Source organism: Mytilus edulis, chromosome 1 (genome assembly GCF_963676685.1).
Source record: "Mytilus edulis chromosome 1, xbMytEdul2.2, whole genome shotgun sequence".
Lineage (NCBI taxonomy): Eukaryota > Metazoa > Mollusca > Bivalvia > Mytilida > Mytilidae > Mytilus > Mytilus edulis.
This window is the reverse complement of record NC_092344.1, coordinates 73,694,595-73,720,574: the sequence shown is the minus strand read 5'-3', so window position 1 is coordinate 73,720,574 and position 25,980 is coordinate 73,694,595. Positions and strand designations below refer to the sequence as shown.

Genomic DNA, 25,980 nt, shown 5'->3' with positions numbered 1-25,980 from the left:
GTCTTCTTTTAATAATTTATTTTTGGGAGTAAGTGAAGTTTATTTTGTCCAGTATTGGTATCTCAATGTCAATTGCCATATAATTAGGTCGTTCATGTTACTTTTGAGGGAGACCTCTGCAATTCAGAGTTCTTGATTGTTAATGTTGATCATTGTCAAATAATTGTCATTAGGTAACATTGCTTCTTGTACTAATGAATTAAGAGTTCTATTAATTCGTGTACCTTGATTTTTCCTTCAATGTTTTTGCAGCCAACCCTTTACTTTTCATTAACTTGTTCATCACTATGACAAGTAGTATCAGGTTAATCTAAAAGAAAAATTGAGATCTACATATCTATATATATATATATATATTATTAATTCGTATATTTTAACAAATTTGATTCGTTTTGGGATATTCCCATGTTTAAATATATTTTCGAAGGTGGAGAGAAAACGGCGGATAGCAAAATGCATATTGACCCGCAAAAAGCATATTGCACGGTTATTTTTAGAATATCTAAAAACCAATATACTTTGTGACGTCATTTAATGAATTTCAGGATATTGTTAACGTTTTGAAACACATGATATCTGTGATCGATTATTTGACGAAAAAAATCTTCAAATACATAAGATGTCCAAAAAAAAAGAGTAAACGTAATAACAACTAATATGTTGTTATTGTCAAGGAGACTGTAATATCTATAAAATTCCAACAAACCTAAATGACGATTTTGATACAAATATGGTCAGAAATTAATAATATAACAAACATAGCCTTTGTATGAGGTCAATACAGGATATATCGACCCAAAGAAGTATATCGACCTCGGACTTCGTCCTCAGTCAATATACTTCTTTCAGGTCAATATATCCTTGTATCAACCTCATACAAAGGCTATAATTGTATAATATCAAATTTAGTTACAGTATAAAGTATTTTGCTAACCTTTCTCTTAAAAATATTCATGTTGAAACCATAAAACATTTTCAAATTAATTTTTATCTGTGTATAAAGAAAAATATGTAATGAAGTTTGTAAAAACAAGCAGATAATGTTAGATTCGAACAATAATAATTTAGTATTTCACATACCACAACAACTAACAATGCTGGTCCAAGTATTGCCCAGATAAGTTTTGATTCCAGTGATAGCCAACAACTTAAATAAAAAATAATGCAAATCTACTAAGATAAACTAAAACTGCATGATATCACATATTAACTGAACTTCACCCGAGAAAAAAAGATGCATACATTAATTATCCCAGTTGCACATTGCCAAATTAAGCATCATATATAGTATATAACAAAGTGTAATCGCATGCATAGTGTAAACACAATATTTTTTTTCAATATCAGTTATAATAGCGAGAAAAGTGTCTACAGTAATAACCTTAACAAGCAAAATATGTTTTCATCTGATTGTAAAAAATTGAAAACAACACGTTTACTAATTTTTAGCGTCCGACGCGCTTTTCTGAATTTACCTTCATCAGGAATGCTCAAGGCCAAACATTTGAAATCCGAAGATGTATAAGTACCAAAACCGTTGAAGAGCTATATGTCAAAAATACCTAAATTAAATAGCCAAATTCATCCAAAGTCAACTTTGCCTGATGGAGTTGAAACCTAAGTTTCTGAATAATCTCTAAATTTATAAACGGACAATTTTAGTAAGTGTGTTAAATCATGCCAGTACCAAACTACTGACTACTGAGCTGATGATACCCTCGGGGACTGATAATCCACCAGCAGAGGTATCGACCCAGAGATGTAAAAAATGGAAAACAACACGTTTAATAATTTCTTGCGTCCGAAGCGCATTTCTGGATTTCCCTTCATCAGGAACGCTCAAGGCCAAACATTTGAAATCCGAAGTTGTATAAGTACAGAAACTGTAACTGTTCCTGGTTCCTCGTTTTTAACCTATTTCTTTAAAAACATATACAGCTTCTAATCAGTATTGGCTTACATCGTTTACTCTTGTAATTTAAAATGAATAAATGAATGATTGAGAGGATTAGACAGGGACTAAATTCATTTTCCTATTAATAACTATTCAATATAATATATTATAGACTTGATGTAACTTACTATTCAGAACTTCCATAACCATCCAGTTTAGACACAACTGCTGAACTGCTAACGATAATGGCAGGAACAACTGCAAACATAATAGATATATTAGTTATTCTTTAGGAACACGATAACAACTCTCATTTGTATTCTGACTCATTCAATTCGGACTAAAGGTATATTCGTAATTGACTGATTAAAAAACAATTACGTACATATGTTATGCAAATACGTAGAAAAACAAATAACAAAGTTGACGTATGCATATTCCTAAAGATAAACAAAAAAGCGCTATGGATGCAAAACAATTATAAAGAGTTGTGTTCTTTATAAAGGCAACAGTAGTATACCGCTGTTCAAAACTCATAAATCCATGGACAAAAAACAAAAACAGGGTAACAAACGAAACTGAGGGAAACGCATTAAATATAAGAGGAGAACAACGACACAACATTAAAATGTAACACACACACAGAAACGGACTAAGCATTATACAAAATCCTATGAGAATAACAAATATAACATCAAAACCAAATACATGAATTTGGGATAGATAAGTACCGTGACACGTCTTACAGGACCCTTGCATATAGTCCTTCACCTGTTAAGATAGTAATTCATCATTTGCTTTCAATTTTTACACATGTTAAATCTCGATGCATTTTTAAGTTGAAATCTCAGTGGATTATCATGTGTATTTTCAAATTTAGTTACGCATCAAATACCGTCATCGACTATTTATAACTAACCTTGGTATCAATCGAGGGTTAAAAAGTTAGAAATGCAACAACAAATTCAGTGGAAACAACATGTCGATGGCTTCTGTCTGTCATATTTAAATCGTTTGTTTTATTTTCTTGAATGCTACTGTTGGTTTTCCCGATTGAACCGTTTTTAATTTTATCATGACGGAACCTTTTGTAGATGGTACACGTTTTACTTTTTGTTAGATGCCTTACAGTGACATTGTAATTTTCAGTTACTAAGACGGTAATACATAAGTATTGGTTTGCACATGTACCTGTTCGTACATACAATGTGCCAACATTCCTTGGTCGTGTTAAAAAATTCTAATCAAGTCTTAGTTAAGACATCAATCAGTTTAAGGGAATAGATTGTTGGACATCAGGACCAAAGCTTTTGTCTCATCAAGGTAAAATAGACATGCTTGTTACATAAATGCGATAAAAAGTTCGTAATCACCATTTTTCAAACAGAAATGAAAACGTATGCACACATCATGTACAGCACAGGTTAATAATTGTGTATGCTTGTTCAATGTAAAAAGTCGATCTTCGTCAAATGTGGGAGCTGAAAGAAACATAGATTACAGCTATTCTATGGAATAACTGTAGGAATTATATAATCATCATAGATTCCAGGATTTAAATTTTGTATTTGCGCGCGTTTCGTCTACAAAATACTCATCAGTGACACTCGAATAAAAAAAACCAGTACGATGTTTAAGGGCATTGAGGACCAAAAATTCATAAAACATGCTCTTTAGTTATATAAAACCTTTATTTCTTCACTCTAGAAAACTTACCCCAGCAAGCAGCTAGTAACCAACGTACAAATGAACGATAGCATACTAGAATGACCATTAATGCTACTTGGATTCCTCCTACTAACATGAGTGTCAAGTATACTAGGAGAATATAATGTAATGCTATGGTTATTGATGTACACACCACCTGAAAAAAGGCAACATATATAACAATTTCTAAAAATAAAACATCATTTAAAAGTTTACCTATTCCATTCTAAATTTCATTGTTTCAGTTCCTTTGCAAGTAAGCATTCTTTACAATCTTTCAAATCCACTAAAATACTTGACGTCTACCTTTTATCTTTCAATTCAGACAGGTTTAAATATATCATAAGAAATTATAGCCATAGTATAGGCAATTAAATAATAGACAATTTATCATATTGCTTTATTATAATGAAAAGGTTTGTTCACAATTTCTTAATTATGTACTAGCATGCACCTTTGTACTTTAAACCACATAGACGTGTTGTCTATTTATATTTTGAATTTGCATATAAATATGAAGATTTTACTCTAAACAACATTTAATTTTGTTTTCGATTTTTTTGATTTTTTCTGATATTGAGTTGCTTTTTAAAATATATGCTTCATCGATAAAAAAATCTAATGTATGATAATGACAAAAACCATGACTAGAAGTAAAAACAAAACAAAACAAAAAACCAAATAAACATGAGCGTACATCTTACACAACTCAGATAATCAATTGAAAAAAACCTAAACACTTGGATTGTAGAGAGGTTCTAAACTATAACTCATCCTACCTCGTTTTCAGTTCTTTTTATGCCAGCAAGGTACACAATGTAGGTGATGATCATTGATATACATAGGTGCATTAAAATTTGAGAGCTGTCAGGCTCAACATACCTGCAATAATATAGTCGTATTTGTATTCATTTGCCTATGTTTATGATATTATAGAGTTTTTGTTTATTTATTTCACAGGTCAATTGCTTTAATAGTATTCCAAACATTGACACAATTAGATGAAGATGAACCAAAGGTATAAATAAACCCCTAACAGTATTTAGAAGATATTGAAACGACAAGCGAGAGTGGGACCATACGCAGCAAATTCAATGACGTACTTAAATCTATAATGCAAAGACTAGATATAAGAAAAATGCCTGTACCAAACCAGGAATACGTTATTTTTGTTATTTTACATTTTGTTTGTAACATAAAATATGCTACATTTTACGAAGATGTAAATATAAATAAAGCCTGATTAAGATATAAACTGAAAGAATTGTTTATTCAGTCGAAATTATCTGGTAGCTAACATTTGTAAGAAAATGTAATATATTAAAATACGTACCTCCAGATTTTGAAATAAATGAAAATCGTGATAACTAGAAATACAATTGAAATTCCACATCCAACGACTGATATCAGACTCAATGCCGCTTTATGCTTTTGTGACTGTCAAAAAACATAATCACAATTTAAATAGATAAGATCAATAGTACATGCGTTTTAAAGTCAATTAAAAAGCTATTTAACATAGAAAATAAAGGTGAAGTTCTCACTAAGAATTATCATTACATTTCAATATTTTTTAATCGTTTGGCGGGTATGAGATATGAAAAAAAAAAAAAAACAGAATATGATTTTGTTTGGTTCAATCATTAATATAAGTGAAATTATGAAATAATAATTCGTTTTCAGCAACCAATTTTGTTAAATTTTGAAAACAATCGCAGTAACATTACTAATAAGTTATTCACTTACAAGTGAATAATTCGACATAATTAAATATGCATGAACGCTTCGAATAATCAATAAGACTTACCACTTAAGGTTTGAAAAAAATAAATCACTGCTCTGTTAACTACTTACAGCTTTTCCAGGGCTCATCAATAAAGCAAAATTTCCGGTTTGGCTATATTCACAAATGGTATATGTATCTGTAGATTCAACTACTCTTGAACTTGATGTTGACCATGCTCCATTACATGCATTGCTGTCAATAAAAATGTCAACAGAACGTATTTACATGGCAGAGATAATCTATCCTTTTGGTATTTGTAAATATTACATGTATAAATAACACCACGTTTTTCTATAGGGGGTGGTTTAATAAAATAAGATATTAGTGATTCAAACATAGTCAAACATAAGTTAATATGAAACTAAGGTTTCAAATCCCTCAGGCAAAGTTGGCTTTAGATGTATTTGGCTATTTGTTTTCGGTATTTTTGACACATAGCTCTTCAACGATTTTCGGTACTTATACATCTTCGGATTTCAAATGTTTGGCTTTTAGCGTTCCTGATGAAGGTAAATCCAGAAAAGCGCTTCGGACGCAAGAAACTATTAAACTATTGTTTTTATTTTTTTAATAGGTCAACATCTAGATCATATAGAACTGATCTTTTTATTTTGATTTACCTTTCGCATGTTTTTATAAGATTTTGGATTTTCAAATATTTCGGCCTCGATCATCAACAAAGAGACATTAATTGTAGAAATGCGCATCTGGTGCATTCAAATTGGTACTCTTAATAATATTACATTATTATAAACATTTCTGCAGTAAGAAATGACATCCGTATTGTCCCTGTATTTGGTAAAGAGATATTGCAGACATATACTTACAGAGCGTCGAAATTCCAAAAAGCACAGATAGGTTTTGAGAAATTTTCCTACAATAAAAGTTTTATAGTGAAAGCTAAGATGATGAAAGGTATTAGATTGAGTAAAAATGAGGTTTTTTTCAAGAGTTATCTGAAGATAGACCAAAAAATACATAACATACTTGTTATGAAAGTGTTTCAATATGACATACCCTTATAGTCAACGCCTTAAATCAAATAATTGTAAATTTAAATAATAACCAACAGAAAATACCAACGGGAAATTCAAATTTTATAGGTCGAATAGAAGAGGGGCCAAAGTTATCAGAGGAACATTCAAGGTCATAGATCGAAAATAAACTGACAACGCCATGGCTAAAAAAGAAAAAGACAAACAGACAAATAATAGTGCACGAGACACAACACACACAAAACTTAAAGATTAAGCAACACGAACTCCACCAAAAACTGGGGGTGATAGCAGGTGCTCCGGAAGGGTTAACATATCCTGCTCCACACGTGGCACCCGTCGTGTTGCTCATGTTATCACAAATCCGGTAATAGTCTAATTCGGAAGGTCACATTCGTGAAAAGGGAACGAGATTGTAGTTACGACATATTGAACAAATCAGATATCATCTGTGAAAGAAAATAGAAACTGATAACGCTATGCCAGAACCGACTCCGGATAAACGAAGAAAACAGAAAACTAAGTTACACATGTACATGCTCCAGCAAATCGGTGTATTCTGTATACAAACAAAGGTTTTCGGTCAAATCTGTCCTTGAAATGAAAAACTACATTCCTTTGCAATTTAAAAGAAGACAAACTGTATATATATATGTTTTCTGAAATAAGAAATGCAGTATGATTAACAATCAATGCAAACTTTGACATTTAATTTCCAGACCTGTTTTTAGAAGCAGTGTATACATGATCACATTGATAGGCATTATTAAAGTATTAATGAATGAGTGTTTTTATAATGTCCCTGTTAAATGTCCAAGGTCTGTAATAATGGTCGAGGAAGTCTGTAATGGCCCGAGGCAAAGCCGAGGGCCATTACAGACATCCGATGCCATTATTACTGACCGAGGACATATAACAGGGCCATTATAAAAACACCCATTTCTTAATACATTTATTAACCAACTTAACAAAAGTATATGTGTTGCTACCAACTTGATGTACTCTCTTACTCTTTTAATGACAGTTTAGTTTGAAAAAAAATAATTTGTACTTCACCATGATAAAGCTTTAAGTATACTAAATATCCAAATAAAGTTGGAAGAAGTTATGTGTTGAAAAACAGAATAAACAGTGATCCCTTTATATGGTTCTTTATAACTCTTTAATGTTTGTTGCTGGTTACTAAATTAAACAAAATACAAAAAGGTATTATACTCTTTACAACTTAATTTCATTAACTTTATTGAAAACCCTTACTGGGCTTAATACAGACAAACTGGGCATTAATACAGGGCCATTACAGAAAAAAACAGGGCCAATACAGAAAATATGTATTTTTTAATAAATAGTAATTTTTGGCAATAATGTACTTAATTGGTTAATAAACATTTTGATTGTATACATTTCAGAATAATACATACTGTAACGATATCTGAAATTAAGTGCCGCACCTTCAGAAAATGTTGAGCTTTGACGTGTTTGGCTGTTTGGTAAAGGACCAGAGCAGTATAATTTTGTGTTAGACTTTCCCAACAAATTCTGACCTTACATGATGATTTTTTCCAAAAATGATAATCTGAAGTTAAGATCTGAAGTTTCACGGTGTACACAGACTATACACCTAATCGCTATTTATTCCATTCCGGATAAGTTCTAAAATTTCTCAACTTTTTCATCCAGTTGAAACTATCTGGGACCCTGTTTAAACATTGCACCATGCAAGATACCTTTTAATGAGACCTGTTTAAACTACCGTAAATACTTCATGCAAATTTTTTTTTTACTTCAATTTTAATTTCGAAAAAAGTGGATCATACTCTATCAAAGTTTTTTAATGGTCGCTTTCTAAAGTTTTTCCTCCCTCAGCTCACTACTGATGACCTCTATTTTCGGCGGCATGACCCAGACAGGAAGTTGTGTAAATGACTGTTTTTCCCGGATTGGAATAAATAGCGATAAGGTGTATTTACACTGCGATACTTTTTGTCATTCATTTACACAGTCAAGGAATAAACAGAAGCAACATTAATTACCGATGTTAAAATGTCATGAAACCATTAGGAAGATACAAATAAAAGTAAAACTCTAACTCTAAGGGAATTGTAACTACACAAAGCAAGACTGGATTCGTTGACAGGGTACTGGTCTCATGTTATACATACACCAACCTTACCTCTATGTGAACGAACACTCAGTCAAAATATCTCAATCGGCTTATTTACTGACCGCAAGGACAATGAAATCATTTCGACGGTGATGCGAAAAAAACCAGACATATTGAAATGGTAAACATATTAGTGATGGCGATCGTACACATATTCATATATTTATATAACGATTTCACTCTGTTGTAGCAGTTTTTATGACAGAAGCACATCCACGTTAATAAAGTTCGTTAAATGTGAATCTATAGAGTGTAACGTCATACTTCTGAAATGTACAGACCATACGATTGGAATGAGGTTGTGTCAGTCTCTTAAAAAACAAACCCGAATTGATGCCAAAATCTTGCAAAAAAATCAATGTCATTAGATTAAAAGTTAGAACTTACACAAAAACATTCCGTGCTTAATCTATAAATGGTTTCGGAAGTTCTTGGCTCATGAATTGTTTCCAAGAAACTCGCGTACGTTTCGCTTGTACAAAAATAAGCTATATTATAATGATCTCAAAAAGACGACTTTACAGTTAAACTTCGTATAAAAAAATACAAGAATGTGTTTAAAAAAAATACATACTGACAAATGCTCAAATTTAACAACAACAGGATAGTCTAAACTATGTTGAGTTGTTTCAGTAGTGAAAGCAGCAATTATGGAATTAACACCATAACTTCCATTGGATGACTGTAATATCCTATAAAGAGACACTATAAGTTAATATAATGAAAACTTCAAACACATGCATAGCTATGGTTATGTAAGCGTTTTAATATTTCTGGATTCAATTGATAACACCAATTCAATTTTTCTATTACCCCCCCCCCCCCCCCCCCCCCCCCCCCGTTGTCACTGCTTAAGCTAAAACTGATGAAATATTACATTGTTAATTCAAAGGGTACATAATGAAATTGTAAAATCTGAATGTGTTAAATTCTTAAACTTACTCGTCTGGTTCAATACCTCCTGGAAATGACTTTGAAAGATTTCTGTAGAATGTACTACTGTACGATGTTGGACCTAAAATGTATGATGCATGTTGCAAATATTGTATCTTCTATGCATAAAATAACATATAAAATACAACGTTTGTCAAAAAATTGAAATTGTGTGATATAAAAAAGAAGATGTGGTATGATTGCCAATGAGAAGACTCTACACAAGTGACCAAATGACACAAACATTTACAAATATAGGTCACCGTACGGACTTCAACAATGATCAAAGCCCATACCGCATAGTCAGCTATAAAAGGCCCCAAAATGACAATGTAAAACAATTCAAACGAGAAAACCAACGGCCTAATTTATGTACAGAAAAGAACAAAAAACATATATTTAACATATAAACAAACGACAACCACTGAATTACAGGCTCCTAATTTTGGACAGGCACATACATACATAATGGTGTCTTTATATTTAAGTTATTTAATTAACTAATGATCTTCTGACTTTGATATTTTCAAATTTGACTATGGTATTGATATAACTAGTAAAATTATGTTGACTGACAAATTATCTATATGTTTAAAATAACTTAAGGTACCAACTCCGTCAGGCATTTCCCATATATCACGTACATAGTAAGGTATTTTAGCTGCTTAAGGATGTATAGTTTATACTTCAATGAATTTCAATTGGCCGGTTGCAAAGAATTCCAGACGAATGCAATTACAGTAAAGCGGCCAAACATAAAACATATACTAGTATAACGTATTAATCTTATTTACCGTTGAAAATATTCGCTGGCAATATGATATGTGTTGCAGATTCTAACATCCATGATTGGGATGCTTGAGACATGTCTGGAGCAATTATCTCTTTAGAACCTATCTTTCCTACTTGAATCACTGTAATAAAAGTAAAAATTCTAACTTCTCTCATACGTGTGAAAATATTTCATAAAACATGCATTTTCAATATATGAAGTAAAATATTACGTTAGACTAATTTACCAATTGATATAATTTTAATAGTTTTGTTTCTCTGCAAAACATTTGTTTTAAATACAAAATTAGTAGCTTTGGCCGAACAATAAACTCATCATAGATACTTATTTGAACTTTTGTATATGCGCCAGTTATAAGTCTGTTTTGAAGCGCATTTTAATGTCAAAGTTATGTGTTCATTTAAAATTTCTGAAACAAATAATGTCAACAAGTTGATAAAAAATACTGCATTCTCGAAATGGCTAAACCTTTGATAAAATAAGCGCCGTTGGAAATTTTCTGAATTATAAACATTCAGATTACGAAAATGTATCAGTATTTATTTTATTGAAGGCACAATGGAGTTCAAACATATTTATAATTTCTTATGATATCTTGCATACATGTACCATAAACACTTTTGTTTTTTACAATTTGGCACAAGTTAAAATATACGAAATCTCCTTTTCACACATGCAAATATTATCATATTTTTTCAACCTAAAAAGACATTCCCTATAGCTTATAGATGATTTTCCCAAGTTGATTAAATACATCGTTGTGTGACTAGAGAATTGCGTGTAAATTAAATTTGATAAAATCAGTAGTTACCGTTCCCTTTCTATATGGAATCATACCTAAGTTCTCCTTCTGTTCAATCATTGGTTTGTCACTATCAACGATGTGGGTGCATGTTTTACTGTACAACATTACTGCTTTCACTAAATAAGTAATGTCACCCTTCACCTAGATTTTAATAATTCATTAAGCCATGCTAAAGTTATTACGAATGGTTATGATTAAATTAAAAAACAAAAATACGGGAAAACATATATACATAAACAATATGACGGAACTAAAATTACGATTTTCGACGTTTTTGTGTTGTATTTTGTTATATTTTGTTTTGTGTTTTTTTTTAAAGAAATTTCTAATAATCTTGTAAGCATATTAGCTATGGGAATGTTGAAGAATAGAAAGTATTTTGTTCGAATAAGATCAGAGGAAACTATCGATCGGCTACTGTATGATGTTCAATCACAGGTTGCAACTTTAATGGCGTTCTATCGGTGATTTTCAATACAAAATCAAAAGTTTGTGTAGTTTAAAGGAAACTGCATATTGATTCAGAGCACCTGTATTAGCTCCCATTTTGTGTGTTGTTACGTGTAACTCAATCCTTGCATTGGTTCGCTGTGAAAAGGTTTCAACAATTTAATATAGTGATTTCCTTCTTCAAATTCAGATTTTTTTTTCAACTGATATGTCCTTACCTTGCATTTTAGTTCAGACCATCCATGAATATTATTTTCATCTAACAATCGGCTTGCCATACCGGTAAATGCCTATAACAACAATAATCTTAGAACAAGACTAACCACTTTATCTAACGGCATAGTGAAATGCAAAGTTAAAACAAATAATAAAATATGAACACCTGCGCTTACCAGAGAGTATTTTGAGATTTGTGATGTTTAATTTTCAAATTTTGATGTTTTTTTTATCAGCCGTTTTTGCTCTTTTCCTTCTATGTGTCAGTTTTGTTGTAAGTTTTTGACAACCTCCTACTACATTCCTACTCTTTTTACCGTTTGCTTGTCAATAAATAAAAATCAAAAGTGTGTTTCTGCACCGTTTCATTTCTATTTAAAGAATAGTAACCAACCAGAGTTTTTAATTTCGAAATGTATTTTTTCTCCTTTTTGTAAAGTTTGATTTCATACACTTCCCTGTTTTATAATATAATCCAGTGTAAAAGGCAGCATATGTTGCATGACTGCATAACATACTATATACACATACAGAAAAATGGACAAAGTTATTATAACGCAAAAAAAGTTTTATATGGTTTGGTCTCTATTTTTCTTTCTTTTTATGTTATCGGCTGTATAACGTTTGTTTTAGGTTCTGAATCTTAGATTTGAATATTTTGGATTTGCTCATTTTTTAAGATAAAATTGAGAATGGAAATGGGGAATGTGTCAAAGAGACAACAACCCGACCAAATAAAAAACAACAGCAGAGGGTCACCAACAGGTCTTCAATGTAGCGAGAAATTCCCGCACCCGGAGGCGTCCCTCAGCTGGCCCCTAAACAAATATATACTAGTCCAGTGATAATGAACGCCATACTAATTTCCAAATTGTACACAAGAAACTAAAATTAAAATAATACAAGACTAACAAAGGCCAGAGGCTCCTGACTTGGGACAGGCGCAAAAATGCGGTGGGGTTAAACATGTTTGTGAGATCTCAACCCTCCCCCTATACCTCTAACCAATGTAGTAAAGTAAACGCATAACAATACGCACATTAAAATTCAGTTCAAGAGAAATCCGAGTCTGATGTCAGAAGATGTACCAAAGAAAATAAACAAAATGACAATAATACATAAATAACAACAGACTACTAGCAGTTAACTGACATGCCAGCTCCAGACTTCAATTAAACTGACTGAAAGATTATGATTTCATCATATGAACATCAGGCACAATCCTTCCCGTTAGGGGTTTAGTATCATACCATCATAACATATATGAGAAGAACATAACCCGTGTCATGCCAACAACTGTTTATGACACATTTATAAGATACATTTATTGTCGATGAAAGCATTTGGTGCAGTAACATTGATGCATTTAATACTATATCGTGTTCACTACAAGTTATAAACTTTTAATTTTCGAAACTTCTTTCTTTCCAAATCGTACTTTATACTAATATAAACGGTACTTTTACTTTAAACGTATTAGGGATCTCACTCTCACCACACGTACTAGAAGATCAATGACTGGATCAAAAGGAAGGCTTTATCATTCAGAAATGTTCGTGGCTAACCTTTTTAACCACTATAGAGTGACATTCTTGTTAAGCAAACGCTATTGAGATCCAGGTTAGTCTTCATTGAAGTACAAATAATTTAATTGACAGTGAAATGGTAATTTCCGCAATGTGTGTGCAGTATTAATTAGTGACCATGTGTCCGTTATCATTTACAGCCGATTCCAGTGAGTGTGCAGGCAAAGTTTTTTATGGTTAGCTAGTTTGCTCGCTGAACCGTGGAGTCATTATTAGGTTAGGTAAACTACCCTCCTTTAAGAATAAACGTCCGACAGAAAACCAATCTATATGTCTGTAGGACTAGGCTACTTCGAAAGGAGGGTAGTATACCTTACCTAATAATGACTTCACAGTTTAGCTAGCAAGCAAGCTAACCAAATATACTACCTTTGCCTACACACTCAATGGAATCGGCTGTAAACTATCAATCGATGATGCATGTTCTGTAATAGTGAAGTCTGGTAGATGTCCTTTTGTTTTTGGATAATTTCCATTCTTGTCAACAATAATGTTCAAGATGAATTGAAAGAACACATCGTATTAACCGTGATCTGTATTCGAATGCAAAGTTATACTGTCTTGTTATATTTAAAAGAGGAACATAACTACCACAAACACCTATGTTTTATCAAATTTATAAGACATACTTACGTCAAACTGATTTTCAGATATTCGATCAGTGAATTCTGCTACATTTTCGGCGATATCATATAAAATGCCTGCTGAAGCTGATAAATCTCCAGTCTTTAATGCATTCATCGTATATGTTATGCTGGTAAGATCATTTAGAATTTTATTAACTATTTCTTCTGTACCCACACCAGATTTCAATAGAGAAGACTAAAAGGATATTAAAAGTTAGATGGACAACTGGTGTTTTCACATATGGTTAAGGTAATATATAGGAAAATATGGGCAAAGAAAGATAAAAACTGTCAAAACATTGAATACGAATAAATATGGATGTTGTTAAAAAAAATGATTTTTGAACATAAAAACAAAAGATAGGAAATGATAACTAAAGAAACAATTGTCCACCAGAGACCAAATGACATGGATGTAAGCAGCAATAGATTTTTATTCTGCCTTCAAAATCGATACTTCATAGCAAGCTATAAAAGCCCCCAAAATGGCAAAATCATGAAATGGTCAAATAATTTAACCAGAAAACGGTATACATACAACAATTGACAACCGTTGGAATTTTTGTGAAAGAATAAAATCTACACTATATTTTGAGGTGTATTGGTTGGTTAATCTTTTTGATTTAAGTTCAAAATATTCTATAAAAACAGTTTCTTTTATCACTTTAACTGTAGCTGTATTTTGCAAGTCATGTTTTATTGTGTTCTATAGTGTTATGATAAATGATCTAGATAAACAAAGAGGAAGTTTTGTCCACACGGAAAAGTAATTTAAACCAACTACATCTTGCGCCTTTACCAAGTCAAGATTTCTAGATCATATGTAGTTTGCTGTTGTTTTCGACCCGATGGTGGTTTATACTGGCGTTATGCTATTCGGTATTTTACGTGATTTGTGTGATTCTTTTATGTACTTCAACGAAATACGTCGTTAAATATTTTACTAAATATATTTGTATTTAAAATTCATTTCCTTTGCTGCATTCTTTATGAATCACTGTTGCATCAAAATTTTCCCTAACTTATTTTATATCATCTCTTGATTTTGTTTGTCATTTATCAAATATAAATAAATAGTAGAATAATAAAAATAAAAACGAACTCCGAAGAAAATTGAAAACTGAAAGTCCGTAATCAAATGGAAAAATCAAAAGCTCAAACACATCAAACGAATGGATAACAACTGTCATATTACTGACTTGAACATGCTAATTGTTTTTCAACTTTTCAATGCATAATTTATAAAAAAAATAGATTGCGTTTTGTCATTTATTTCAATTAACAGAAACGAAAAATGTTTGAATACTAAGATATATTTATAAGAATGGGGCTCTCTTTACATGTGTTCTTTAATCCGACATGTTATATACTCTTAGTTTTTAATACAAATCAGCATAATCATTGGTCTCAAAAATCATACCTATATTAAGTCAGAATTCTATAATAAGTAGCATTTAAGTTTTTAGTATATTCATATTTTTCTTCTAATCTATATCCATTCATAGTAACAAGTTATATTGAATGCGTAGAAATATTTAGTAGAAACATTTCAAATATTGTAGTACGAAGTCATCCCATCAGCATATATATGACTAATGCATTTAATTGAGTACGGCCGTACTCGTGTAAAGATAATTATTGTGTCGTTTTTGCCTTAGACATCATTTATCTTAAAATAAATACTGTGTAGGGAATATGGAACTACCTTTTAAAAAAACGAAATCCGAAAATCCATTGTTAATGTCACTTAACATGATTTAGGAAACTCTTTTGTTATATCTCACCTGTTCTTTAAGATGATATATTTGTACACTTATACATCCACTGTAGTCGGGCTCTTGCCACTGTCTGTCAACGTCACAATATCTTAACACATTACCAATCGAACCACCAGTGCAAGGAATGATAACACTGGTATTGAATTTAGTATGGCCCCATTGTGTATGAAAATTGTCTACATCCTCTGGACATAAGTCTAAAACGTCTGAAACAAATGAGTCAAGTTTACATATACTGGTATATCTTAGAAAGGGATAGACAAAATTGTCAACAAATAGAAATCAGACGAAAAATTGAATGACATTGAGGGATACATACATTTATAGCAATGCAAACCTTCAAAACGATCAATTTTGCAATTTTATCGTACGCCTGCATGACAGGTTTGATTGGTATTGAATATCTTGTTCACAGATCGATGACAACGGATTTGATCAAATTGTCTTCAAAACAATCCCAGAATGTGAAAACACCGAATATATTCATTACAAGCTAGAACATGTCCTTTTGATACATGACAAAAACATCTTAAATAGAAACAACGATTTATCCATTAAGATCGATACCACACTAAACTAAAACTTAGTAAATGAATCAAAACTCTAAAAGAAAGTTCAAATTCAAATATATTCTATAACATTATGGTTGAAAATGTTGTGTCAATTCCTTTACCTGTCTCACAATGTATGTCAGTGAATCCGTCAGCACATGTACAGTTATATCCATTGACTTGGTCATTACAAGTAGCTCCATTCTCACAAGGGTTAGATAAGCATTCGTCAATATCTGTAAAACATATATTTACTTTTACTTGACAAATGTTACTTCAAATATATATATTGATGAGCCTATTAAATTTTGCTTACTTACGATGTTTACACTTTACAGTTTTATTAACTGAACACATAAACCTGTCGTCAAAAATGAACTAGATATTGCTAAATGGTTAAACTTAAGTTCAGAATGAGTCGTAGTTTTTAGAATAACAGGATTATTCACAGTTGTTTTTCTACAAAATCTAATCAAAGATAGAGATAAACTTTGGAGATATTTTGTCAATTTGTTTACCTGTCTGACAGTGTGTGTCGGTAAATCCATCAGCACATGTGCAGTGATATCCGTTGACTTGGTCATTACAAGTAGCTCCATTCTGACATGGGTTTGATGAACATTCGTTAATATCTGTAAAACATATATACATTTCAGTTAATTTGACATCCATGAACTTCAAATAAATAAATAACTTCGCCTATCTAATTATTTTTTCGAACAGTGTAAACTCTCTGCTCATTTCTGTTTTTAAATTAAAACACACATACCTGTCGTCAAAGATAATCCTGATATTTCTGAAGAGTTGTTCTGATCAGTTCAGGATAAGTCGCATTTTTTATAATAACAAGATAAGTCACAGTTATTGATTCTACAAAATTTGGTCAATGATAGACTTTTTAAAAATAAACGTTACAGATATTTTGTCAATTTGTATACCTGTCTGACAGTGGGTGTCGGTATAACCATCAGCGCATGTACAGTCATATCCGTTGACTAGGTCATTACAAGTAGCTCCATTCTCACATGGGTTTGATGAGCATTCGTTAATATCTGTAAAACATATATCAAATTGAATTTGAAATTAATGTATGTGCAGAGCGAAGTTACTTCAATTAAGTATAGATGACCCATCACTGTTTGTTTTTAATAGTTTTCAAATGTACCAGGCTTATTTTGATACACCAGACGCATATTTCGTCAACATAAGACTCACCAGTGTCACTGAGATTGAAATAGCTAGAAAACCAAACAAGTATAAAGTTTAAGACCATTATAATATTGAAAAGAACACGTTTAATAATTTTATGCGTCCCAAGCGCTTCTCTATAAAAGTAAACACTTTGCCTATACTTTTTCTTTGCAAAACTTATATACCTCTCATCATTGATAATCCTGATATTCTTAAAGTTTTATACTTATCATTTCAATATGAGTTCGAATTTGTAAAACTTCATGATAAACCACTAGTGTTGTTTCTACAAAGGTGGTCAAGGTCGATTTTTTATAATAAACATTAAAGATATTTTGTCAAATTGTTTACCTGTCTGACAGTGTGTGTCAGTAAATCCATCAGCACATGTACAATAATATCCATTGACTAGGTCATTACAAGTGGCTCCATTCTGACATGGGTTAGATGAGCATTCGTTAATATCTGTTAAACATACATTAAATTCAATTTGACATGAACATATGTTTTAAACGTACTCAATTTAATTGAAAGTATAATGACTCATCTCTTTTTGTTTTTAATAGTTATCAAAGATACTAGGCTTATATTTAAAACGCCAGACGCGCGATTCGTTTACTCATCGGTGACTCAGATCGAAATAGTTAGAAAGCCACATAAGTATAAAGTTAAGGAGCAATTTTAACAATGTAAACACTTTGCCTATTATTTTTCTTTGCAAAACTTATATACCTCTCAAAGTTGAGATATTTTGTCAATTTGCTTACCAGTCTGACAGTGTTCATCAATGAATCCATCAGTACATGTACAGATATATCCATTGACTTGGTCATTACAAGTGGCACCATTCTGACAAGGGTGAGACGAGCATTCGTTAATATCTGTAAAACATTCATGAACTTTAACTTGGCAAGACCATTTCTGCAAAACGTGGTAACTTCAAATCAATATATTGATGACCCATCACATTTTGTTTTTAAACGATATAAACACTCTGCTTGTAGTTTTACCAATCTAAACTTATTTACCCCTTATCACAGATAATCCTGATATTGTCAAAGAGCTATACTAAGCAGTTCATGATATGTCAGCGTTATTAGAATGACATGATTAGTTGATGTTTCTACAAACGGTGGTCAATGTCGAATTTTAAAGAAAAACGTTCGAGATATTTTGTCAACTTATTTACCTGTCTGACAGTGTGTGTCGGTAAATCCATCAGCACATGTACAATCATATCCATTGATTTGGTCAATACAATTAGCCCCATTCTGGCATGGGTTAGATGAACATTCGTCAATATCTAAAAAAATATATTTAATTTTACTTGCATGACATAAACACAAGTGCAAAACGAAGTATCTGCAATTGAATGCATTAATGCGCCAATTACTTTTTGTTGACAAACGGTATCAACTGTCTGCCTATATTTTTTTCTGAACTTAACACATGAACATATCGTCAAAGATAATCCTTATATTCCTAAAGAGTTATACTCATCAGTTCAAAATGAGTCGGAGTGTTTCGAAATTAATGAAAAGTCACTGTTGGTGTTTCTACAAAAGGTTTTCAAGGTAGATTTTTAAAGAAAAACGTTCGAGATATTTTGTCAACTTGTTTACCTGTGTGACAATGTGTGTCGGTAAATCCATCAGCACATGTACAATCATATCCATTGACTTGGTCATTACAAGTAGCCTCATGCTGACATGGGTTAGATGAGCATTCGTCAATATCTAAAAAAATATATTTAATTGTTCCTGACATAAAAAATGTGCAAAACAAAGTAGTTGCAATTGAATATATTAATGCGCCAATCACTCTTTGTTGACAAACGGTGTCAACTGTCTGCCTATCTTTTTTTCTGAACTAAACACATAAACGTGTCGTCAAATATAATCCTGATATTCACAAGGAGTTATACTTTTATCAGTTCAAAACGAATCGTATTTTTTTTAAACTAATGAATAGTCACAGTTGTTGTTTCTACAATAGTTTGTCAACTTAGATGTTTATTGCTAAATTTTGAAGATTGTTTGTCTATTTGTTTACCTATCTGACAGTGTGTGTCCGTGAATCCATCAGCACATGTACAGTTATATCCGTTGACATGGTCATTACAAGTGGCTCCATTCTCACATGGGTTAGATGAGCATTCGTCAATATCTGTAGAATATATAATTTTACTTGACATAAACACAAGTGCAAAACGTAATTACTTCAGCTGAATTTATTAATCTGCCAATCACTTTTTGTTTTCTTACAATGTTAACATACTGCATATATTTTTTCTAAACCTAATACATATACCTGTCGTCAAAGTTAATCCTGATTTTCATGAAGAGTTATACTTATCAGTTAAAAATGAGTCGGAGCTTTTAGAATTACATGATTAGTTACAGCTGTTGTTTCTATAAAAGGGTCTAAGTTAGATATTTAAAGATACACTTTGGAGATATTTTGTCAATTTGTTTACCTATCTGACAGTGTGTATCAGTGAATCCGTCAGCACATGTACAGCTATATCCGTTGACTTTGTCATTACAAATTGCCCCATTTTGACATGGATTAGATGTGCATTCGTTAATATCTGTGAAAAAACATATTTATTTAAGTTAACTTGACATCCATGAATTCGTACAAATGTGCAAAACGCAGTTATCTCAATTAAATTATTGAGCCTATCTCATTTTTTTTCCTAAAGGTGTTTACTCTCTGCCTATATTTTTTTTAACTAAACACATATACCTGTCGTCAAAGATAATGCTTATATTCCTGAAGAGTTATACTGATCAATTGAGAATGATTGGTAGATTGTAAAATTCAGTTGTTTATTCTAAAAATTTGTTCAATGATAGATTATTTAAAAGATAAACGCTGGAGATATTTTGTCAATTTGTTTCCCTGTCTGACAGTGTGTGTCCGTGAATCCATCAGGACATGTACAGTTATATCCATTAACTCGGTCATAACAAGTAGCTTTATTATGACATGGATTAGATGAACATTCGTCAATATCTGTAAAACATAAATTTAATTTTACTTGATACCATCAAATGTGCTCTAAAGAAGTAGCTTAATTGACTGTAGTAATGCGCTTATCACTTTTGATTTCTAACAGTGTATACTTTCTGCCTACACTTTTTAAAACCTAATCGCATGAACCTGTAGTCAGATATAACCCGGAATTCCTTAAAAGTTATACTCAACAGTTCAAAACGAGTCGAATTGTTTAGAACTTAATAAATAGTAATAGTTGTAGTTTCAACAAAAGGTTGTCAAGGTAGATTTTTAAAGATACACCTTGGAGATGTATTGTCAATTTGTTTACCTGTTTGACAGTGTGTGTCGGTGAATCCATCAGCACACATACAGTGATATCCGTTGACTTGGTCATTACACATAGCTCCATTCTGACAGGGGTTAGATGAGCATTCGTCAATATCTGTAAAAAAATAAATTTCAATGTAATTGACATAAACGCATGTGTAATCAAATTGACTGTATATAGGCCGTATCAACTTTTTTGTTTTGTAACGATGTGAGCAGCCTTTTATAATTTTTTAAACTAAACACATATACGTGTCTTTAAATATAATTCTGATATCTCTAGGAGTTATACTTATCAGTTCTGAATATTTCGGAGTTTTTAGAATTTCAAGATTAGTCAGTTGTTGTTTCTACAAACAGTGGTCAAGGTCGATTTTTAAAGATAAAAGAAACACGAAAGATACCAGAGGGACAATCAAACTCATAAATCGAAAATAAACTGACAACGCCATGGCCTAAAATAAAAAAAGACAGAGAAACAGAAGAATACTTGACACAACATAGAAAACTAAAGAATAAGCAACACGAACCCCATAAAAATCTAGGGGTGATCTCAGGTGCTCCTGAAGGGTAAGCAGATCCTGCTCCACATGTGGAACCCGTCGTGTTGCTAATGTTGTAACAAATCCGGTAAATAGTCTGATTCGGTAGTTCACATTCATGAAAGGGAAGGGTTGTGTAGTTACGACGTAAGTAACATATCCGATATCATTTGTGAAACGGCTATTCCATAGCGGTCAACCAACTCGTGATGGCGTCCGAAAAAAGTACGAAGCGATGATTTCAACTTAACCATTTGGAACTCTTGATTTAATAGCTTCCTTGTGAGCAGCAACCCTCTATCAAGAAAATCATGATAGGCAATGCAAGCACGGGAATATCGTATCAATTGGGAGATATATACCCCGTATGCAGGTGCTGCTGGAATGTTGCTACTTAAAAATGGAAAGGTCACAATTGGAAAGCTGAACTCATCTCTTTTGTAGTAAAGTTTTGTTCTCAACCGAACCTCATTGTCAATTTGTAGATGTAAATCAAGATATAAGGCCAACTTAACTGTGTCTGTTGTATCCTTTATCTCTAGTTCGATAGGATATATGCGTTCAACAAAGTCAATAAAGTTTGTGAAATAACATCATAAAGAAGTTCCTGTATGAAGTCTGCCTCATAATAATAAAGAAACAAGTCTGCATAAACGTTGGAGACATTTTGTAAATGTGTTTACCTTTCTGACAATGTGTGTCCGTGAATCCATCAGCACATGTACAACTATATCCATTGACGTGGTCATTACAAGTAGCTCCATTTTTACATGGGTTAGATGAGCATTCGTCAATATCTATAAAAAAAAGTGTTTAATTAAACTTGACATTAACACTAGTGCAAACAGTAGTTACTTCAATTGAATGTATTAATGAACATTTAGAATTTTGCTTCCATAGAATAGAATATTTTAATATTAAAGTGCAACCTGAATTATAACAAAAATTACATTCATATATACAAGTAATTTTCAGCCAGCCAAATAGGCTTATGATGCACTGTACATTAATTGTGTATCATTATTGAAAATAAAATAAATAAATAAATATAGTTCAAATTTACACGCAAATTATAGCAAGGCACGTTAACAGTTGATTCTAGATTGTCTGATGGTAAAACAGTTCAAAATAAAGTTAGAAACAAGCTTGCTGTAATTACAAAATAAATGTTTTAATTTGATGTTTGCTGGTAGCGTAGTTATGTCTATGTTGTACTTATCTCGGATATCATTAAATAATGTTGTTCGTAATTGTTCATAGCGTTCACAAAACAGCAAGAGATGGGATTCGTCCTCTATTGATTGAGACTTGCACATTTTACAAAGGCGTTGGTCAAGTGGCACATTACGAAATCTGCCCTTTTCGATTTCTAAATGTAAAGTTCCGCTTCGCATCCGGGCTATCACTGATCGTTGTTGTCTTGATAAACACTTTTTCAAGTATGGCTCTACATTGTAGTCAGCTTTAATGTTTTTATATGTTCGTAATTTAGGCATATCTTCCAGTGCTTTTAGCCATTCCTGTTGATGCAGTTCAACGAGTTTGTTCTTAACACAAGATACGATATGAGCCGTTGGTTGTCGTTCTGAGTTTTGATTGAAATACACATCGTGTAGACCACATTTAGTCATTATTGTTTTTACATCATTGCTCCATGTTCTTTTATATCTGTTGGAAATGTTGAAATCCCACATAAAAGTTTTGCGACACAGCCTATATTCAGGAATTTCACAAAGTTTACACCATAGTTTTATCATGTTACATTGAGTTTTCATGTGTATAGGAGTCCAGCCTGTATCTCCTGTGATAGCCGGGAGAGGAGCGTGCTTGCCAACTCCCAAAAATGTCCGTATGGCTCTGTATTGTAATCTTTCTAGCGGATTGTACTCCTTAAATCCCCATACAACAGATGCGTATTCAAGTATCGGCGACACTGTACTGTCATAGATTTTGGTGTAAGTATCATAGTCCATGTTTCCCATATTATAGTATTTTGAAGTTAATGATCCTAGAGCTCTGCTGCCTGCGGTAAGTAATTCATGCGTTGTAGTTGTAAAATCGGTATGTTCACAGATGACTAGGCCAAGATAGCGATATTTTGAGGTAAGTTCCAATGTTTTATCACCAAACATAAAAGTATGACCGCACTGGTTAACAGCAGTTTTCCGAATGTGCATAACTTTAGATTTGTCGTAATTAACTGTCATTAAATGATCCTTTGTCCATTTGTGCAAAGAGTCAAGTTGCGATTGTAGTCCATCAGCACTGTCAGACATAATAACTAAATCGTCGGCGTACAAGAGACAGCTTACCATATCGTCTCCTATGTTAATTCCTTTGTGTAAGTTATTGATTTCTGGGATAAGACTGTTTATGAAAAGCGCGAAAAGTGTGGGCGCTAAATTGTCCCCTTGACGGACACCGGCGTCAACAGAAAACCAGTCAGTAAGTGTGTTTCTTGATATTCGCACAACACTTTGCAACTTCGAGTACATATTTCTTATAGTTCTGTAGAAATTTCCATGTATACCATTTGACAATAGTTTGTTCCATAGCAGTGTGTGGTTTACAGAGTCAAACGCTTTACTAAAATCAATAAAGCACAGATAAGTGTCCATATTCATAGTTTTTCGGTTACGCAAAATTGTACAAAGGGTGAAAATATGGTCCAAACAGGAACGTAATTTTCTAAAACCATTCTGTTCCTCACTAAGAAGGTCGTTTTCTTCGATGTACTTTACAAGTCTTTTATTCAAGAGATGACTAAACACTTTTGCAACAGTGGACATAAGGCTAATACAACGATATGACAACGGGTCTCGGTAGTCCTTCCCTTTTTTAAGAAGCGGTTGTATTATATTTTGACACCATACATCAGGAACAATCCCGTTACAAAAGCATGTATTGTACAGTTCGTGTAAAACATTAGTTAAATTATCATTACGTAAAATTTCGTTTGGAAGGTTATCAATTCCTACCGCTTTACCAAGTTTAACACTTCGAAGAGCTTGTTTAGTATCTTCTAAGGAGATCTGGTCATTAATTTCATTTGCAATGTGCTCATTTTCAATACCAGTTTCAATGTCAATATTACTCAGTTCTTGTTCCCATCTTGCGTTCAATTTTTCTATTTCGTCTATCAATTCATTATTCGCTTCATTTGAATTCCCCGAAAAAAGTTTAGCATACTCTTCCTTCCATCTTCCAAGGATAATATTTGGATCATTAGAATAACCCCCCTCATTTAAGACAACACAATCAATTTTAGTGTTTTCCTTTCCAGGTCCAAGTTTATTAATTTCCCGCCAAAATTCTTTAGGGTTTGATGTGTTCATTGTTTTTATTCTATTCAGTCGTTCAGCCGTGTATTTACGTTCTTCTTGTCTTAAACGCTTATCGAATTCTCTCCTTTTCAGTTTATAGTTATTTTCGAGTTGTTTCCGTATTCTCCTATCTCCTTTAAATTTTAGAAATTCTTTTTCGGTTTTGTTTGTTTCTAACAGAAGTTGCTGTAGTTCGGCATTCCAATACGGTTTTCCAATGTTACGTTTCCGTTTGTTTGTACTTTCATTAAAGTCTGTGTACTCCATATATTCGTCCATTTCGTCATGTAAAGTTTTTACCAGGCGTTCGTATATTGTGTTAATCCTATTTTCTATGTTATTCCTGTGTAGCATCGAATCGATTATACTTTGAAGAGATCGTACACATCTTTCGCTATTGAATATATCACGAGGAATCGTTGAAATATTATATTTACGGTTAAATGTATTTCCCGATATCGTATTAGAACTATGATGAATTGTTTCTGATAACTTATTGATTTCCTTATATTCTGAAAAATGTATTACACATGTAAGAATCGAGTGATCTGGTAGTCGGACGTTTGGCGATAATTGAATATTGTAATCAATCACTAAATCAGATACAAGTTGTACTTCAAAATTTGAAACTTTGGTGAGTTCTCCATATGGTACTATCATATAATCCACAACAGACCTTCCTTGCGGCGATACATATGTGAAGTTATCCTTGTTCTTTTGCCCTCTACCATTTAACATACAACACTTAGCGTCTCTCAAAAAGTCGAGTAGATAGTCTCCAAACGCATTTTTAGTTTCATCAATAGGTTGTCTAGGTAGTACCATGTCTAGAGTATCGTCAAAGTCTTGTTGTAATCCTGAACGGCCGTTAAAATCACCACAAAGGAAAATCGGAACACCAGTGCTGTATAAATATATCTGCGATAACAAAGAGTCGTAAAATTCTTGTGCTATATTACCCCTACATGAACGTTCGGGTTGAAGATAACACACGCAAAAGTAAAATTTAACATCCTGATCATATTTACATTGAAGATAGATCCATAAAATGTCATCTCGGTTTCTGTCGAGAATGTTTACATCAAAATTATTAAAAACGTTATTCTTGATAAGAAAACCAACTCCTCCACTTCCACGCCATGCATTTGTTGAAATAGTTTTTCTGTTGTTCCCTATCCATTTATAACCGTTCAAATCAATTGTCTGTTCATCTCGTAAATGACTTTCACTAATACCAACTATGTCAAAGTTCAAAGATGTTAGAATATTTTCTCTTAATGTTCTACTATCATCAGTTTCTTTAGTAACAT

The 25,980-nt window shown here is 32.3% G+C and overlaps 1 protein-coding gene across 1 annotated transcript; it reads right to left on the bottom strand.

The window, feature by feature from the left end:
• Window positions 1-211: 211 nt before the first annotated feature.
• On the bottom strand, window positions 212-25,495 carry LOC139482947 (uncharacterized). The gene is made up of 28 exons (XM_071267003.1): window positions 22,507-25,495; window positions 22,031-22,144; window positions 20,807-20,920; window positions 20,389-20,493; window positions 19,952-20,065; window positions 19,528-19,641; window positions 19,098-19,211; window positions 18,665-18,778; window positions 18,243-18,356; window positions 17,827-17,940; window positions 17,223-17,336; window positions 16,803-16,916; window positions 16,407-16,520; window positions 15,740-15,939; window positions 13,963-14,151; window positions 11,746-11,817; window positions 11,110-11,218; window positions 10,274-10,393; window positions 9,489-9,561; window positions 9,121-9,238; window positions 6,215-6,261; window positions 5,456-5,579; window positions 4,935-5,038; window positions 4,381-4,483; window positions 3,611-3,758; window positions 2,083-2,152; window positions 1,081-1,147; window positions 212-310 (listed from the first exon to the last, which is right to left on the bottom strand). The coding sequence occupies exons 1-28, from the start codon at window positions 25,493-25,495 to the stop codon at window positions 212-214; spliced, it is 5,991 nt and encodes a 1,996-aa protein (XP_071123104.1).
• Window positions 25,496-25,980: the final 485 nt, after the last annotated feature.

Coding starts and splice junctions, on each gene's coding strand:
- LOC139482947 (XM_071267003.1), bottom strand. CDS start 25,495: ATGGTACTACCTAGACAACCTATTGATGAAACTAAAAATGCGTTTGGA. Junction 18,779..19,097: donor CGACACACATTGTCACACAG/GTAAACAAGTTG, acceptor ATATTTTTTTAG/ATATTGACGAATGTTCATCT. Junction 16,521..16,802: donor CGACACACACTGTCAGACAG/GTAAACAAATTG, acceptor TATGTTTTACAG/ATATTGACGAATGCTTATCT.